The sequence below is a fragment of the Rattus norvegicus genome, chromosome 4 (assembly GCF_036323735.1).
Source record: "Rattus norvegicus strain BN/NHsdMcwi chromosome 4, GRCr8, whole genome shotgun sequence".
Taxonomy (NCBI): domain Eukaryota; kingdom Metazoa; phylum Chordata; class Mammalia; order Rodentia; family Muridae; genus Rattus; species Rattus norvegicus.
In genome coordinates, this window is record NC_086022.1 from 149729733 (window position 1) to 149747028 (window position 17296).

Sequence of the window (17296 nt, forward strand, 5' to 3'; positions counted from 1 at the left end):
CTGTGTTCCTCAGGACAGTGTTATACTCTCATCAAGATGGGGGAGCCTGTCATTCATTTCCAACAGCTGTATACAAACCCACATACTTTTTTGGTCTGTCTGTCTCTCTGTGTGTATGTTCTTGTGTGTGTGTGTGTGTGTGTGTGTGTGTGTGTGTGTGTGCGTGTCCTGTTTTTTGTCTCTCTGTATATTCACATTCCTGCACATGTATTTGTGCATGTATGTGTCTGCATATGGGTGTGCCTATGTGCATGTGTGTGGGCACTTGTGTGTCTTTGTACATGTCTGTGCTTGTATTCATGCATGTAGAGGTCAAGGCCAATGTTGGGTGTCTTCCTCAATTTCTCTTCCTCTTATTTGTTGAGACATAGGCTCCTACTGAACCTAGAGCTGACAATTCCACTAGACCAGCCGATCAGAGAGCCTAGGGAATTCCCAGATTACAGGTACATGCTACAGGGTCCGTCTTTTTGTTTTGTTTTGAGACAGGGTCTCACCATGTAGCCCTTGCTGGCCTAGAACTTATTATATAGACCAGGCTGGCCTCAAACTCAGAGACTGATTCATCCACCTGGGCCCGAGTGCTGAGTTTAAAGGGGTGTTATCATGCCCAGTCACATATTTGCTGTTGTTGTTTAAACTTATGGGTTCTAGGGATCAGGCCTCAGTTCCTATGCTCTACAAGAGTCCTTTAAGACCTAGCCATTTCCTGTTCTGTAAACGAGTTCTGAGAGGTTTGTATGTTGAGAAGTTTTATAGAAAGTCACACTAATATGGTGGAGGTGACTTGTCTCAGGTTTGGCTTACTAATGACTTAGTATGATCCAATTGTGAGCAAGATATTATAGGGTGTTGTCTGATTGGACATCTGATTGAACAGGCAATCACAGTGGACTGAAACAGAGACATTCAAAGCATCGATGACTTTAACCACTCTGTCCCTCTCCCTGTGTGTGTGTGAGTACACACACACACACACACACACACACACACACACACACACACGAATGAATGTGTAGGTAGGAATGTAGACATGAGCACAGGTGCCCAGAGAAGCCAGCAGAAGGCACTAGACTTTGTGGAGCTGGAGTCACGGGCAGTTGTGAGCCTCCCAACCTGTATGCTGGGGACTGAACTCAGGTGCTCTGTAAGAACCACTTAACCACTGAGCTGTCTCTCCAGTCCTGCCAATCACATCTTAATAAGGCTGGAAGGAAAGCGAAGGATCACTTGAGCTTTCTTTTGTTGTTTGTTTGTTTATTTTTTCAGAGTCAACGTAGCTCTAAAGTGTTTGAGTTTTCAAAAAGGAGGGGAGGGGCTACTAGGTGGTGTCAGGCTTAATGAGACTACAGCTTCACGGAGAAAACTGAGCATAGTAATTAGGATAAATGAATTCCCCAAGGCCACACAGTAAGTGGTGAATGGAAACTTGAACTTAAGCCTATGAGGTACAGCGAGGTGATTGCAGAATGGAAAATCAACAACCTCCCCCAGGCTGCGGTAGGATGTGACTTCCATGAGGGGCCTGTCTGGCAGTAGGCACTTAAGTCTCCCACAGCCAGCATTCTCTTCATTGCAAGACACAACCTCATACTCACCTGGCTTTATCAAAGACAACATCGACACTCTTTAGGGTGAATAAAATTCTATGGCAGTTATTTGAGACTCAAGCCAACCAGGGAAGTAGATGTTATCCTCATGTCCCAGAGGAAGAAAGGCAACATCTTGGAAGATGAAGGCCTCGCAGGGCCACTCCACTCAAGGGCAGTGCACTGGGATTTGAACTGAGTTCTGACTACCCACTGAGGCCTGTGGAACCCACTGTCGTTTTCTGAGGTGGAGAGGGAGCCTTGAACTGCATTAGTGCAGAATGGCTGTGGTTTTGCTGTGGGAAGGTGCTATTTTTAACTGCTATAGCAGAAATGTGTTCTCCTGTTAATAAGGGGGCAGGGGAAACTGAGAGTGAGGCTGTGGGATCCTGTGTACCTATGAAGCCATCTGCCAAATAACCCACATGTTCCAGCCTGGTGAGACCATCTGCTTCCAGAGTCACCCGACCATGTACTCGGGGAAGCCTAAGACAGTTGTCTCTGTACTGAAGCTGTGTGACCTTTTTCCTTCTCTTTACTCCCTACGTAACACGTCACAGCCATCTATCTACACAGCCCACACATTGAATTAGAATGGGAAACTTCTGAGGTAAAGCATGTTGGAGAATGCTCATGGAGTCTGTGCAACAGGAGAACCTTCAGGCTTTCGTATCTTTGAGGCCCCAGAAGCAATCGCTTGTAGATAGTGAGAGACAGATGTACTCGTTTACAACGATGGTGTAGCTGAAGCTCAGTTGAAGTGGCCTGCCAGAGGTGAGACAACTAACTAGTAGTCAGGGTCCCCGGGCAAACCCAGAGGGAGGAGAAGGGGGAGGGGAGGGGAGAGTCCAGTGGCCTCATCTGTTAGCACACAGTACTTACGTAGCAAGCGTGTGCAGGCACATACCTGAATTTGTTGTTTGGTTGGTTTGGTTTTATAAGACAGTTGTCTCTCTGTGTAGCCTAGGCTGGCCTTGAACTTGCTCTGTAGACCAGGCTGGCCTTGAACTCAGAGCTAGAATTAAAGGTATGCTCTGCCTCAAAACCTGTTTTAAGCCATGCATGGGTTTCATGATGGCATTTTCATATAGATATGTCATCTATTCCTCCCCTGGGTTGACTGTATATTTTTTTAAGAACATTTCACACTCATAAACAAGTTAAATCTTCACATTATTGGGGAAAGGCCAGATGCTTTTTTTTTGTCTTGAATAAAAATATCTGCAAAACATATGCTGTTGTTCCAGTTAAATCTAACCACCGTCATGGCTGCACGTGTGAGCCTCAGTCCCTGAAAAATCATAGAAACCACAGCCCCCACCTGCTGAACTGGCGTGGCCCACCTCTCAGCAAAATTGGTTTTCTGCTTCCAGTGGTTTCATATTTGGAAATGGTTCCAGAATTTGAAACACACAGCTGTTACTCCCACAAAGGAAACTTAAATAATCTTTGATTTAACAAAGCTACCTCCCACAGTCAGAGAAACAACTAGAACACGTGTTATAGCTCATTTCTCTGTTGGGAGAAAACACTGGCTGAAAGGAAAGGAAAGGAAAGGGTTATTTAGCTCACGGGTTACAGTCCATCATCCAGAAAAGCCAGGGCAGGCATGGCAGGGGCCGAGCAGAGAACACAAGGAACACTGGTTACTGGCTTGCCTCGATGCTATGCTGTTTTATGGCATCCAGGAAAGAAGAGCTGTTGGAAAAGGGCTCTCTGGATGTTTCTCCCACATTAAAGAGGTGCCAAGGGTTTCCAACCATTAAAGCAGAAGTCCGGAAGGCTTTCTGACTCCAGCACCATTGAGATTTCTTCTCTAGAAAAGAACAGGCATTCCTGTTCCTTCAGCTGCCAAGACTCGACTCTGATGGCTCACAGCTGGGTCCTACTGTGAAAATGGTAAACCATTTGAAGGAAGTTACCTGCCAAGCTAAAGCCTTCAGCTCTGATAATCTGGATACTGTCATATAAAGACTTCCATTTTGCCTCAATTTGGGGCCAATTTCTCAAAGGCTGTCTGTGTTTGCAAGCTTTCAAGAACTGTAGCAATGGACATACTTGAGAGTCAATGAATGTGAATATGACAGGGCCTATTTTGGCTCTCTGTTTCGGAGGCTTCAATTCATACTCAGTCAGCCCCATTGATTTTGAGTCTGTGGTGAGGTAGCATGTTCTGAGCCTCTGGTGCAATGTCATGTTATGGTTGGGCAAAGATGCTCACTTCGTGGTGAAGCAAAGAGAAGAAGGTCTGGGCTCCCCAAACCCCTTCAACTGCAGTTCCCATTGACCCTTCACTAGGCTCCTCCCCCTAAGTCCCCCCCCCCCCCCAGTGCTACAGACTGATAACCAGGTCTTTAACACAGAGACATGTGAGGCCCCTTACCTAAAGCAGTCCTGCTGCACTAGCCCTCGTGTGGCCCGCGAGGACTCGAGCACAGTATAGGTACGCCTGCTGCCCTCATCTTTTCCCAGATGTTAGTCTTAGGAGCCTCCCCAGTAAGAGTCTTCAAGCGAATCCCATCCTCAGAGTCTGTTTCCACAGGAACCTACCAATGCCCAGGCCTCAGCACACCACTGTGGTCTGCTACCCCTCCAGTGAAGCAGCTGCAAGAACAGACGGGGGCTTGTTAGTCCCACTGAGGAGGATGCCTGGGCCTGTGTGGGTCTCTTGCCAGATGACTGTCACACATCTGCAGCAAGGGAGGACCATGTACAATCATGATAGATTGCCTTAAACCTTGAAGCTTCAGAAATCCTACCGTTTCGATAAAGACAGGTGGGAATCTTCCATTCAGTATGCAAATGAACGGAGGTTAGAGGTCACACACCTGCCAGTTCTGCCCTGTCCCTCCACTCACACAAGGTCCATACACGAAACTCTCAACAATCTCTTCCTGACCCACCTTTCATCCCCCAGAGCACTGCCAGCTCTGGCGATGGCCAGTGGTTCCTATCTTCTGGCAGAGTGCTGGAGACAGTGGGTGGGCACCAGGAATTTTGCACAGCACTTGACAGGACAGAGATAGGTCTTCTCTGCCTGTGTCTTTATTTTTTACATATATGTACACACACAAATAAACACAGTGGCTTTCTCAGTCAGGGTTTCTGTATGTAGCCCTGGCTGTCTTGGAACTCACTCTGTAGGCCAGGTTGACCTCAAACTCAAAGATCCACCTGCTTTTGCCTCTCAGGTGTCGGGATTAAAAACATGTGCCCAGCTCTTGTCTGTGTCTTAAAATTCAGTTTTAGAGCCAGGTGGTGGTGGCACATACCTTTAATCCAGCACTTGGGAGGCAAAAGTGGGTGGATCTCTGTGAGTTCAAACCCAGCCTGGTGTACCAGACATCCAAGGCTACACAGAGAAAGCCTGTCTCAAAAAGCCAAAAACGAAAAGAAAAACCTTAAATCTTACTACTACTACTACTACTAATAATAATAATAATAACAACAATAATAATATTAATTCAGGGCTCAGCAGGTAGAGGCACGAGCCGCAGAGCCCAGATCACTGGAATCTGTTCCTTGAAACCCACGTGGTGGAGTGTCCCAAAGTGTCCTCTGATCTGGGAGCATGCTTGCATACATACAGACACTAAATAAGATGTTATTTTTAAGATTTTAATTATGTATACATGTATGTCTGAAGAGGGTGTGTGCATAGACACACAGACACGAATATTTCAAATTCAGCTTTGCTTCACAAGGAGAGGTAGCTCTGGCTTCAGATGGAAAACAAAACCCTGCAGTAAGGAGAAATTCACTGAGTGGCCTGCCCAGTGAGCGCTGGGGATCCTGTCTGCACTAGCCCTCGTGCTTACTGTGCTGCAGCTACACATGATACTGGGCTCTGCTTTTATGTGGGTTCTGGAGCATAAGCTAAGTGCCTCATGCTGTGCAGCCAGCACGTTACCCGCTGGGCTGCCTCCTCAGCCCCTGCACCTCACTTTCTGAGAGACTATCCCCGGAACTGGAAGTCACCAATACGACTGCACTGGCTGGCTACAACTCCCGGGGTCATCCTGCCTTCACCCCCACAGTGCTAAGATCACAGGTCACACTGCTGTGCCCAGCCTTTTCACTGCAGTGCTGAGGACCAAACTTACGGCTTGAATGGCGAGCATGTTACTGGCTCAGTGGCCGAGCCATCCATCTCCTCAGCCTGTTTAGTCTCCTTGGTTGCTGCTGACCAGTATTCCATTGTATGGCATTCCTTAATTTATTTATTCACTGGATGCCAGACAAGGGATCATTTTTAATTTAGCTATTGTGGATGAGGGTGCTAGGAACTGCCATGGTCGATGTTAAGTCAGGAGGCCAAGACTGAGGGCCGTCAGGGAGGAAACTTACCCCTCTCACAGGGATGAAGCCATTGCAAGAGGCAACAGGCTGTCTAAGGAAAGCACCAGGCACAAACACACTCTCACCACACAGGTCTCTTATGACCTCTGGGCACCACGCTGAGGACTTTGCCTGAGGACCTTCCTGATATGTTTGATAAATGTGACCTTGGCTATCCTCTGTGCATGCTGCAGCCTTCCTGGAGACATTTCACTGCTCTGGGGATCAGGACTGACCTCCTTTCCTGACTGGGCCTGTCACAGCCCTGCCCCTGAACACAATCCGCCTGTTATTTTACTCATCTTTGGCCTATCGGTTCTTGCTTCTCCACACAGAGCTTCAGATACCCTCACCCTGTGCCTGCGATGCTTTGCTCTCCTCTGGGCAATGTCTTGTTCTTACAGCAATGGGCGGGCATCAGTCACTAGCTTCTCCCTCCGGACCAAAACAGTAGGTGATTAAAAGTGCTTTAACCAAGAGGGCGAAAGAGAAAGGGCTTGGAACAGGATGGCCCAGTTTTGAATCCTGGCTGCCGTGTGTTTTGCCTGCAACACTGTACACGAGATCTTACATCTCTGGCCCTCGGTTGCCTCATGCAGAAAAGAGATAAAAGTCTTATTACATAAGACTGTGGTGAGGATTAAGTGAGTATGTGGAAGGTCCTTAGGACAGTACCTGACATACAGTAATGGCTCAGCCAATGTTTGCCATAGCTTTGATGAAACTCTGCAGCACCCTGTAATTACTCCTACAATTAAGTACTTACAGAGAAGCAGAATCCATAATTTACCCACGTGACTACTCTCCGCACTGTAAGGTCATTGTGGTCGGGACCAGTGCTCCAGGCCTCCAGAAAGCACACTATTACTTTATTTATTGGGAGACAGGGTCTCACTGTGCCGCTCTAGCTGGCCTGAGATACTCTCTATGTGGAACAGGATAGCCTTGAACTCACAGGGACCTGCCTGCCTACCTGAGATTAAAGGCCTGTGCCATCACAGCCGGTTGAATTTGTTGTTATTTGCTTGACTAAATGGAAGACTGACTCCCCCCATGACTCCTCATGGTGTCAGGATCTTACACCCTTTCCCCCAAGCCAACCCTGATTAGTGGCTTTTTTATTAGCAGACACTTAACTGAAATCAGGTGGCACACTCTCTCCTTTCCGCTGGGTCTCAGCCTGTGGGCTGCGACCTCCTCTGGTGTCACGTCACATTCCAGATATTTACATTACGATTCTTAAGACCCAGTGCTTTAGACTCTTCTCTGTTCCACATCCTGCCATTGACTTCTACCCCACCACGGCAGCCTACAACTCTGGGTTTCTTATATCTGTAGCTCACTAGGAGATAGGTTCCACAGGGATTGGTTGAGCACAGTAAAATGCAAGCTAAAGGGAGGAGTTAATTTATGGAGGTCCTATTATGTCTAAAACGTTTGAGCCCGTAGATTGACTTTCAGATTCAGACATGGAGGCTCTGGGCTCTAACAACCTACCCATATGATGAGGTAGGGAAACTGTGGGCGAGAGGGAAAGGGGAATGAAGGAAGAAGAGACATGGGTTTGGAACAGGCTGTCAGCGCCAGCCTTGGAAATCACATTCTGTGACTGGCCTGCCTTGCCTGCAAAGGGAGGGTGTTCCACTGGTTTCAAAATCTCTTAATTCTGACAGGTCATACATACATGATCTTCTCAAAGAGGCTCACTCTAGAAGATTTTGTGGGAGGTGAGATGCTGGGGATGGAACCCCAGGCACCTCCACACTACTAAATGGTAGTGGCCCCAGCAATAAGGAGGTTGTTAAGGAGTCCAGGGCCTCCCCATCTAAGTCTGAAATACAGTCTCTGGGCTCAGTAATTAGGACATCCATAAATGGTCACTGAGTTGCCCCCTACGCAGCCTTTGGAGGGACCTGTCTACAGCCTTGGTTTCAGAAGGAAATAGAAAATGGAAGGAAGCACACCTAGTGTCCTTATGTCGTGGACGACAGTGGGAAGCTGCTGCAGAAGACTGCATCGGGTGAACTCCATGTGGTGGGAGAGTCGGGCTTTTGGTTCGAACTGAATTCAGAGCCTTGCTATGAGACTGCTACCTGTTCCTTTTGTAGTCCTTCAGGAAACTGATTTCCTTGATGACCAAGGAAAAGAAAAGGTCTTATCTCCACTGTAGGATTAATGAGGTCAGTTATGCATTGTGTTATCAGCCTCCCATTAGTGCTAGGTCCTTTTCCCTACTTAAAAATGTAAAAACTATCTACGTACTGCCTATGCCCGAATGTATAAATATGAACCATGAGCACGCAGTGCCTGGAGAGCCTACAAAAGGTCACTGGATCTCCTGGAGCTGGAATTGCAGGTGGCTGTGGGTCATCTTATGTGTGTGCTGGGAAATGAACCTAGGTCCTCTACAAGTGAAGCAGGTGCTCTTAACTGCTGAGCCATCTTTCTAGCCCATATTTAAACACTTGAAATTGGTATTTATGTATACATGTGCCATGTACATATGCACACATGTCGGGAGGCCAGAGGTCCATGTCAGGTGTCTTCCTCAATTGCTAATTTATCCTTTTCTCTCTTTTGGCATTTATCGTTGCTGGTCTGGAGAGATAGCTCCGTGGTTAAGAGTATGTATTACTCTTCCAGGGGATCCAAATTTAGTTCCCAGCACCCATGTGAGGTGACTCACAATTCTAGGAGGATCCAACACCTCTAGCCTCCCTCGGAACCCACACACCACACGCACACACATTTAAAAATAAATCTTCCAAATACCATTCTTCCTGTGTGTGTGTAGATACACATGTGCACAGTGCCTGCAGAGGCCAGAAGAGGGTGTTGGATCCCTGGAAGCTGGAGTTATGGATGGTTGTGAGGCATCATGTTAGCACTAGGAGCCAAACCCAGGCCAGTGCTTCCTAACCAGAGCTGATCCATCCATAGGACAACATGGAAAGACACAATCTTTTGGGACACAGACTACTTGCGATGGCAGTTGTGGCTTCTGCAGCGGCATTTTAGGGAATTCTACCAGGAATGAGGGAGGGGAACAGCCTCTTTAGTGGAGGGAGTAAAGGATCTGTAACTCTAAGAGGCAGGTACCTTGTAGAAGTTAATGCCAAGAGTCACACTGTTCAGAACCCTTCTGCTTGCTTGGCCAAGGTTACACCATTCAACGGAGTTGGCTCTGAGCCCAGGGTCATGTGACTGAGTGGCTCTGAGTGCGAATTACTTAACAGCTGAGTATTAGTCCCTCAGTTGTCATTACACTGAAGCAGCCCTGGCCTTATAGGGTTTCTGTGAGGTTAACCCGAGCAATGCTTGAATCCTAAGCACTTGTGGGGCCCACTGCTCAAGTCGCCTCTGATGGCGTGTCTAGTGGCAAGACCCCTCGGTCTCGAGGGTCCAGGTCCCTCCCACAGGCCAGGGACTCCGTCCCACTGAAGCACAGGCAGGATCATAGGTGCAGAATGAAGAAACGCGCTCATGAAAGCGCTTGTTTTCACCCGCTCTCCCGCACTTCTCTACAGTGAGTATGCACACTGTCCACCAGAAGCAGCGGTATCCATCTAGGGCTGTGATTTTAGAGGGTCACCATCACCCAGAGCGGGATGGGATAGCTTTAAGGACTCCATGTCAGCTCCTTTTGGCCAGCTTGAGTGCATTTTCCTTGCAGTTGCCTCTTGTTTGGCGGCAGCTGCTGCAGCACAGATGTCACCATGTGGACTGCAGGGCACATCAGATGCTGAGTCAAGACAAGAGGGGACTGGGCTGGGTGCTTTCTGGCGAGCCTGCTTATACCCATCCTCTCCGCTCTATTCTGCCCTGCTGGGATCAGAGCCTGCAAACAATGCTTCCCAGGCTTTCTGAGCAGCGAGCTTTCCATTAGGTTTTGCCCACTGGGGATGCAGTGTGGGGGATGAGGTAGGAGGAAGAGAGAGGTGCCTGGCCTGACTCCCATTGCAGCAGCAGCAACTGTGGTGGCTGCCAAGTGGCATCTGGCACTGGAAGGACATTGTCCCCTTTGTCTAACCTGGCATATAGATCTCAAGCAAACTACTCTGAACAACACTCATTTGGATACTCACCTACAGACCAAGGAGCTGACTGGGCCTAGCTAGGTAGAGAGGCCAGGCTGGAGTACCATAAAGCTTTGCTCCCTCATTGACCTGTTAGATCAAACACATTTGGCCCTTTAAATGGTGGTGTGTGTCTCTTGGGACGGGGCAGTTTGGTTCTAGGTCTTTAGGGAGCCGAGTGGAGGCTGTGCTGCTATTTAGGCCTCTGAAATCACATTAACGTCTTGTTTGCTGTATTCTGTTAGAGGTAAGTCATGAAAGCCAGCTCATATTCAAGGAAGAATTACATCCCGCCCACTGGTGGGAGGAGGGCCAGCGTTTATGGACATTTTGAAACCATGACAGGCAGTAACTTCAGCAACACAGCAGCAGGCATGGGCCTGTAGGTTCTAGCCCAGGGGTACCAGCAGCTCCCTGGCCTTCTGAATGCCATCTCTTTCCTTCTCTGAAGTACCCTCTTTTTTGTTTACTAGCCCTTCCAATGTTTGGGAACTAGTATTATACTCTATTCCGTACACCCAAGACATTTTTCCTTTCTTGAAGACTCTGACAGACACATCTGGTTTTATCTGTGGTTATGTTATGGAAAATCACCATCTAAATACACTAACAGACACCTGTAGACCTACTGTGTGCTATGAGGCATATGAGGTGCTTTATGGATACCAGCACGTTTAATTCTGACACTAACCTGGACAGACTGATATGATGACAATATTATGGACACAAAGACTGGGGTGTCCCAGATTGCACACCTGGAACACGGCTGTGAAGGGCAAAACTGGGCCTGTCTCAGGTTGAAAAGGGACTCTCTACCCAGACATTTTCCTCACAGTATGCCTCAGTTTTCATCCTATATATCTCCTATATACCCGATCAATACCAACTTAGATATAGGAATGCACAGAGGAAGAGGCAAGCATTCAGGGCAGGAGGAAAGGAAGGCGCACGTGCTCATGACTTGTAAAAGCTGCAGGCTGTCTGAGAAAAGGCAGGGGACAGAGGACCAGAGGTGAGGAGGGCTGGCATCTAAGCTGTTACTCAGCTGTGTCATGACCCTAGGCCATATCTTCCTCTCAGGAGACCTCAGATTCCACATCTGAAAGATGAACCTGACGTCCCAAGCTCCACTGAGTAGCTGCTTTGCACAGAACTTACCACGGAAAAGAAATAGGGTACAGGGTAGAAGATGTGACAGAGCTCACCTGGAGGATGCTGACTGGCCCGAGGGGATGTTCTCTGTGCATCTTATATTAGATCTGGGGCGGGGCAGGGGGATCTCTGAGGACATGATACAAGAAGACAATGGCAGTGACCACCATTGAAGGAAAGAATATTCTGGGCTTACAGTACAAATGAACGCCAGAGATCACCTGAAGGAACGGTAACACCATCCCTATTCCACAGAGGGGAACACTGTTTAGAGACTAAACAACTTGCTTAGTCTTACTGTGTGCTAAATAATTCTTTCAACTCGACACAAGCCAAGGTTTCTGCGAAGAGAAAACCTCAATTGAGAAAGAGCCTCCATCAGATTGGCCTGTAGGCAAGTCTGCAGGATTTTTTCTTGACTGACGGACTAGGAGCATCTATCCTTCTATGGGTAGTGCCACCTTTGAGCACAGGGTGCTGTAAGAAATCAGGCTGAATAAGGCACAGGAGCAAGCAACACAGGACGCAGTGCTTCTCCAGGGCCTCTGTTTCTGTTCCTGCCTCCAGTTCCTGCTCTGGCTTCCCTGGATGACAGACTACAAGCTGCAATAAACCTTTTCCTCTTCATGCTGGTTTTGGTTATGGTCTTCTATCTCTGCAAGAGAAAGTCAACCCCGGGCACTAAGGATATGCCACAAGGCTGCTAATTCAGGGTGCAATGAAATGAATCCTGAGGCAGACAATCTATATTGTCAGGATACACATCAGAAGCAAGGGTCAGCACTGAACTACTGAGCAATGGAAACTGTGCTGAGGTGGACAGAGAAGGCTACAAACCCCCGAGGTTTGATGGAACAGATAAGATGTGTGCTAGGTGATGTAACTGCTTCCTGGTGTCCTTCCTCTTCTGTTCACATTAGGAGGAGCCTCCTGTTCTGCTAGCTGAGCCTGGGAGGAAGCTGCCTCCTACGACAGGTGAACAGCTGAGGTATGAGCTGAAGCAGCCGGCTCCACCCTTTGCTAGTATTCATAGCAGTTCCATCCGACAGGCCTGCAGGGGCTTGAGGAGAGTCAGAGTCTCTCTCAGACGCCCTACACAGACATTTTCCTCACTATGCCTCAGTTTTCATCCTATATACCGGAAGAATTCCAACTTAGATATAGGAATGCACAGAGGAAGAGGCAAGCATTCAGGGCAGGAGGAAAGGAAGGCTCACGTGCTCATGACTTGTAAAAGCTGCAGGCTGTCTGAGAAAAGGCAGGGGACAGAGGACCAGAGGTGAGGAGGGCTGGCATCTAAGCTGTTACTCAGCTGTGTCATGACCCTAGGCCACATCTTCCTCTCAGGAGACCTCAGATTCCACATCTGAAAGATGAACCTGACGTCCCAAGCTCCACTGAGTAGCTGCTTTGCACAGAACTTACCACGGAACAGCTGGAAAAGAAATAGGGCATAGGGTAGAAGATGTGACAGAGCTCACCTGGAGGATGCTGACTGGCCCGAGGGGATGTTCTCTCTGTGTCTTATAAACAGCAGGGGTCACAATAGATTGGGGGTGGGGGTATCTCTGATGACTGACACAAGAATACGATGACTGTAACTAAAGCCAGCCTTAGAGGAGCCAGCACAACAAAGGGCAGAGAGAAGAGAGGAAAGCAGGGTCAATCAGTCTGTCCTGTGTTGCTGGGTTCTTGGTGTGTACACATCTCACTCATTACAGCTGGGCAGAATCTGCAAAGGGTCGTCTTGGGCTCTGCACCCAAATGTCAGTCTGCTACACACTTTCATATAAAACAGGCTCAAACAAAACAAAAAACAAAAACCCCAAACAAAACAAAATCAAACCAAAAAACAAACTGAAAAGACAAAAACAAAAGCAAAAAACCCACTAAGCAAATGGGGAACGGGGTGCTAGAAGAGAGCCCAGCTTATGCACCTCATAGACTTTCCAGGCTACAAGTTCAAAAGCATAGTGTCACCTGTCACGTCTGTGTTCTCAAAGTCAGAACCTCCTGTCCAACACGGATTACGAAACACACTCACAACCCAGTTCTTGGAGGACTTCCCTTGGGATGCAAAGCCCTTTCATATGCTTAGGTTGTATCTGACAGTGAATTAAAAAAAAACAAAAAACAAAAAACAAAAAATCGAGCGTAGCCAAGCATCATGGATACACTTTAATCCCAGCTGCAGGAGGCAGAGGCAGGTGGACCCCTGTGAGTTTGAAGCCAGCCAGGGTTACAAAGGGAGACCCTGTCTTATAAAGATCAAAAACCGAACCAAAACCAAACCCTACCAAGCACAACGAAAACCTTCAGCTCAACTTCAAGCAGTCAGCCAGAGTGACAAGCAACTCTTGTCAAAAAGCATGGAGCCATTTATTCATAATCTACCCGTAACACATCAGTCAAGTCAGGATGTTTTTCTCACCCACCCTTTCCACATTTTGTTCAGTTTCCGTGAACTATAAATCACAGACTTCTTCACACCTGCAAGAGAAAAGAAGGGTGGGTGAGAGGTAGGTCCTGGTCAGTGGACACGCAGCCAGTCCCAGTCTGACCCGAGGCTTGTTTGTCTTCGGGTCGGAGCGGGCGGAGCGGGGTGCTCTAGAGGACCTGGGAGCCAAAGGCTGAGGCCTGTGTAGCAGAGACTGAGCTGGGCCCCACTGTGCAGTACGCCATGCCGCTCATGTGACTAGGATTCCTGGGACTGAAAAAGTCTTTAGAGCTGTGCAGGTTTTGTCAGCCACTGAGCTTCCCAGGTCTTTTAGAAGGGAGGAGTCTTCCTTCTGGTGTTCCCTCTCTTCAGCACCTGCATCCCAGTGGCTGCTGCTGTGTCCCATGCTTGCCACTGTCTGCCTAGAGCAGATGCTTTCCCCATCACACATGCCCAGTTGCTGTCATGCCTGGTGCTCTTCTCCTGAATAGCATCTACCCCACTGCTCCACACTCGCAGCTGCTTCTCCTGGCTCTGCCTAGACTGACAGCTCCCCCAGGACAGGGACCTTGCTCTGTTCACCCCGAATCTCCTTCACCTGGTTGTAGTACCTGGTACCCAGCAGCACGCAGTAGGTGTTCCCCTGGGTCTTCTGAAGTGGCAGAGTGAAAGCTGGCCCTTATGGGCCTCAGGGCTTATGGGAAACACATACCAAGGGATAAGTGGGGTGTTAGTGTTCTCCAGCCCTGTCCATGGATGTTGTTAGGGATCTGACTTCCTTGTGTTGAAGGTGAGGTCCAGTTGGTGCTTTAGGGTATGGCCTGAGGAACTGAAGCCTTTTTCTCTTTGAGCTGTGCACCGTGATCTGTGCTCTGGATTGGAAGTGCGTGCTCCTGGCTGTGGCTTGGTGAACATGATGACAAGGTGGGAGGATTCATTCCAGGGAGGGATCTTTTAAGCTGCTCTGGTACTTGGAAGCTGCCTCACCTGCTTGGAATCTGTGGCTACTGCAGGCAGTGATGGGGAAAAAGGTAAGGCTCCCAAAATCATTAGCAGATGTGTCTGGATGTGTGCTCTCGCCTGACATCTCGTTGAGAAACTCCGAGTTTTCACTGCTTCCACCCCTCTTAATTTTCTCCCTGAACCAATGACTCTGGTCAGACTCACCCACCTGGGTACTAAGGCTGGAAGATCATTACATAAGGTGCTGTTTCAAATTCCAGCGGAACAGACTAGAAGACCAAGCAGAAGCCAAGCAGTCACACATGCAAGACTCAGCACGGCAAGCCCAGGCTGCTGAGTCACGGCTGACTCCTCTCCCCATAGCTGAGTGACAAGCTGCTCTGAGATGGTCAGGTAAATACTGATCGTGGCTGAGTGGCCTTGGGCCACTTCAGCTGCCTAGAGCATTAGAAGCCTCTCTTGACTGAGTGCACTCCCTCCTTCAGCGGTCAGAAAGACTGCAGCAGGGGACTGCACCGCAAAGAACACTGGGAAATGACTGTTTATGTGCACGTCCATGCAGAGGGGCCTGAGGTTAGATTTCCATGGGCTCTGACCATAGCCACACCATTCTGAACGCTCTCAATCCCTTCAGGTTTTCACAAGAGCTGAGGTTTGCACAAGGTTAAGAACAATAATTTCGCCAAAAGTTTCAGCCAACAATTTCATAAAATTGAAATGAGGCGTTCTTCAAAGGACAGCAAAGGCTGTGAAGCGCCAGGGACAAGTGGGTGGACCCGACTCAGAAGCGGAAAGCCCCATGAAGGCTCTGTGGAGAAGCCGGAGTGGCACCCCAGGGCAGGAGTTGTCTGTATTACCAACCACATCAAACAGGCCTCGGGTCTAGGAGCTGCTGGAGCTCTGAGTATGTTATGTGCTTAGCATAGAAGGGGGAAGACAGGAGAAAGGAGGGAAAAAAAACCCCATCTAGACCATATATTCAATTCAGAAAGAAAAAGTATCAAGAAGAAGGGGGTGAACTTCTCCAGCACACAGTCTAAGGTAGAGCCTGCCACTACTCTATTTCCACACCTATGAGAACAAAGTCTGTAAGCCTCCAAACACTTGCAGTGAGCCTCCACTTGACCTGTCCACAGGGAAAGGCTCAACTGAGGCAGAGCTACAACTTAACTTGAAAGGTTAGACATAGCTGGGTGTGGCAGTGGACACCTACAGTCTTAGAACCCAGAGACCAAAGCCAGTTCACAGCAGCCTCAGCTACAGAGACCCTGTGGAACAGAGGAAGGAAGGAGGGAGGGAGAGGGGGAGGATGTGTAAGCTTAGGTGACAAACACATCATCAGAAAGATGATGTAAGATGAAAGTAACGATTGGCTCCACTGTGTTTCAGGAAAGGGATGAGAAGCAGTGAGGCATGCTGGGATATTTCTTAGGGACAAGACTAAACGTGTCTTGTTAATTCAGCTGAATCCTTTGAAGCTGGGAGAGGGATCTGCCCCCAGAGTTAATTCTGATTGACCGTAAAGACAGGTGGGGAAAATTAGACTCATCAGCACCCCCCAGCCTCCAGCACCTCAGAGGGTGGCACCATGGCCTCTGGGAGCTGCACCTGCCTCCTGCCTTCTTCTGCTCATGTGGCGCGGACGCTCCATTTCCAGGCTCTCTTCCCTTGCCTGTGCTGCCCTGGCCTGGGCTTGGGCTGCAGGGCTAGCTGGCTGGCTAGCTGGCTACAGCCCTATCTGCTGCTCTCTCTGGCAACAGCTCTCCTCCTCTCTCTGCATCCTTCAATGGCCTCCCTCTGTTCTGAGACGCTCAGCATTCCTTGAACGTTGAGTGCAGCTTTGGGGCCATCTTTGTGCGTCTCTGGCCTATCTTCCAGGCTGGTCGCTGACTCTCATTTCCTACCTACTAACACTAGCTTGCTCAAACTTCCCCAGCAGGCTTGAGCCAGGCAGAGGCTGTGTGAAGGGCTGCTGCATAGACAAAGACAGCTGGCTCTGCTGGTCTTCTGTTAGCAGAGACTGGATATCCTCAGTGGCAAACGACTTTCTTCAGGGGCACCCTGCTGGCGCTAGTCCCTGATGATCTAGGAAACTTAATGAGAGTCCTGCTGCTCTGCTAGCAAACAAAGAGAGATGGAGACTGGATGCTAAAGAAGAAACTTCCAGAGAAACTAGAGTATGAGTGTATCTGACAAACTGCAAAGCTATGAGGACAGAGGGGTGGAGCTGCTCACAAACACACTGCACGGAACGTGCCTCCCAACGAAATCTGTAGGGCTGGTTACAGATGTCACAAGCCACCACCATATACAGAGGGGCCAGGAGCAAGGTCAGAAGACCCACATCTGTAGGGCTGGTTACAGATGTCACAAGCTACCACCATTTACAGAGGGGCCAGGAGCAAGGCCAGACGACCCACAGAGCTGCAGGGTCATCGTTTTCTACCGTTTCCACTGCCTATGGCCTCCTTCCCGCTGTACAATGTGGGTCCCTGAGAAGGGAAGCAAGTCATTGCTCAGCCTGCGAGGCAGGTTCTGCCAACACTGCCCTCTGCTGGCAAATGGGAGAATTAGTGGGAAGACGCCCAGGGACTGTCTCGGTTATCAGGAGGTGGTGCAGGGATTCACGCTGATTTCTTTTTTCACTCCTGGCTAATCTTCACAGCTCAAATAGGAAGAGCAATTTTAGGTTTATTTTGGTGTGGTTCAGGACTATATTGTTCTTCATTTTTCACACTCAG

At 48.8% G+C, this 17296-nt stretch overlaps 1 protein-coding gene across 2 annotated transcripts in view; it reads right to left on the reverse strand.

Moving 5' to 3' along the window:
• Window positions 1-13483: 13483 nt before the first annotated feature.
• Window positions 13484-17296, reverse strand: part of Tamm41 (TAM41 mitochondrial translocator assembly and maintenance homolog) — a 33173-nt gene continuing 29360 nt past the window's right edge. The window contains exon 8 of one of the 2 annotated variants that reach the window (NM_001108642.1): window positions 13484-13645. In NM_001108642.1, the coding sequence (NP_001102112.1) occupies window positions 13569-13645 (77 nt within the window). In that variant the 3' untranslated portion in view covers window positions 13484-13568. The remainder of the gene's footprint in view (window positions 13646-17296) is intronic. The other variant, XM_039107859.2, reaches the window with a different exon arrangement.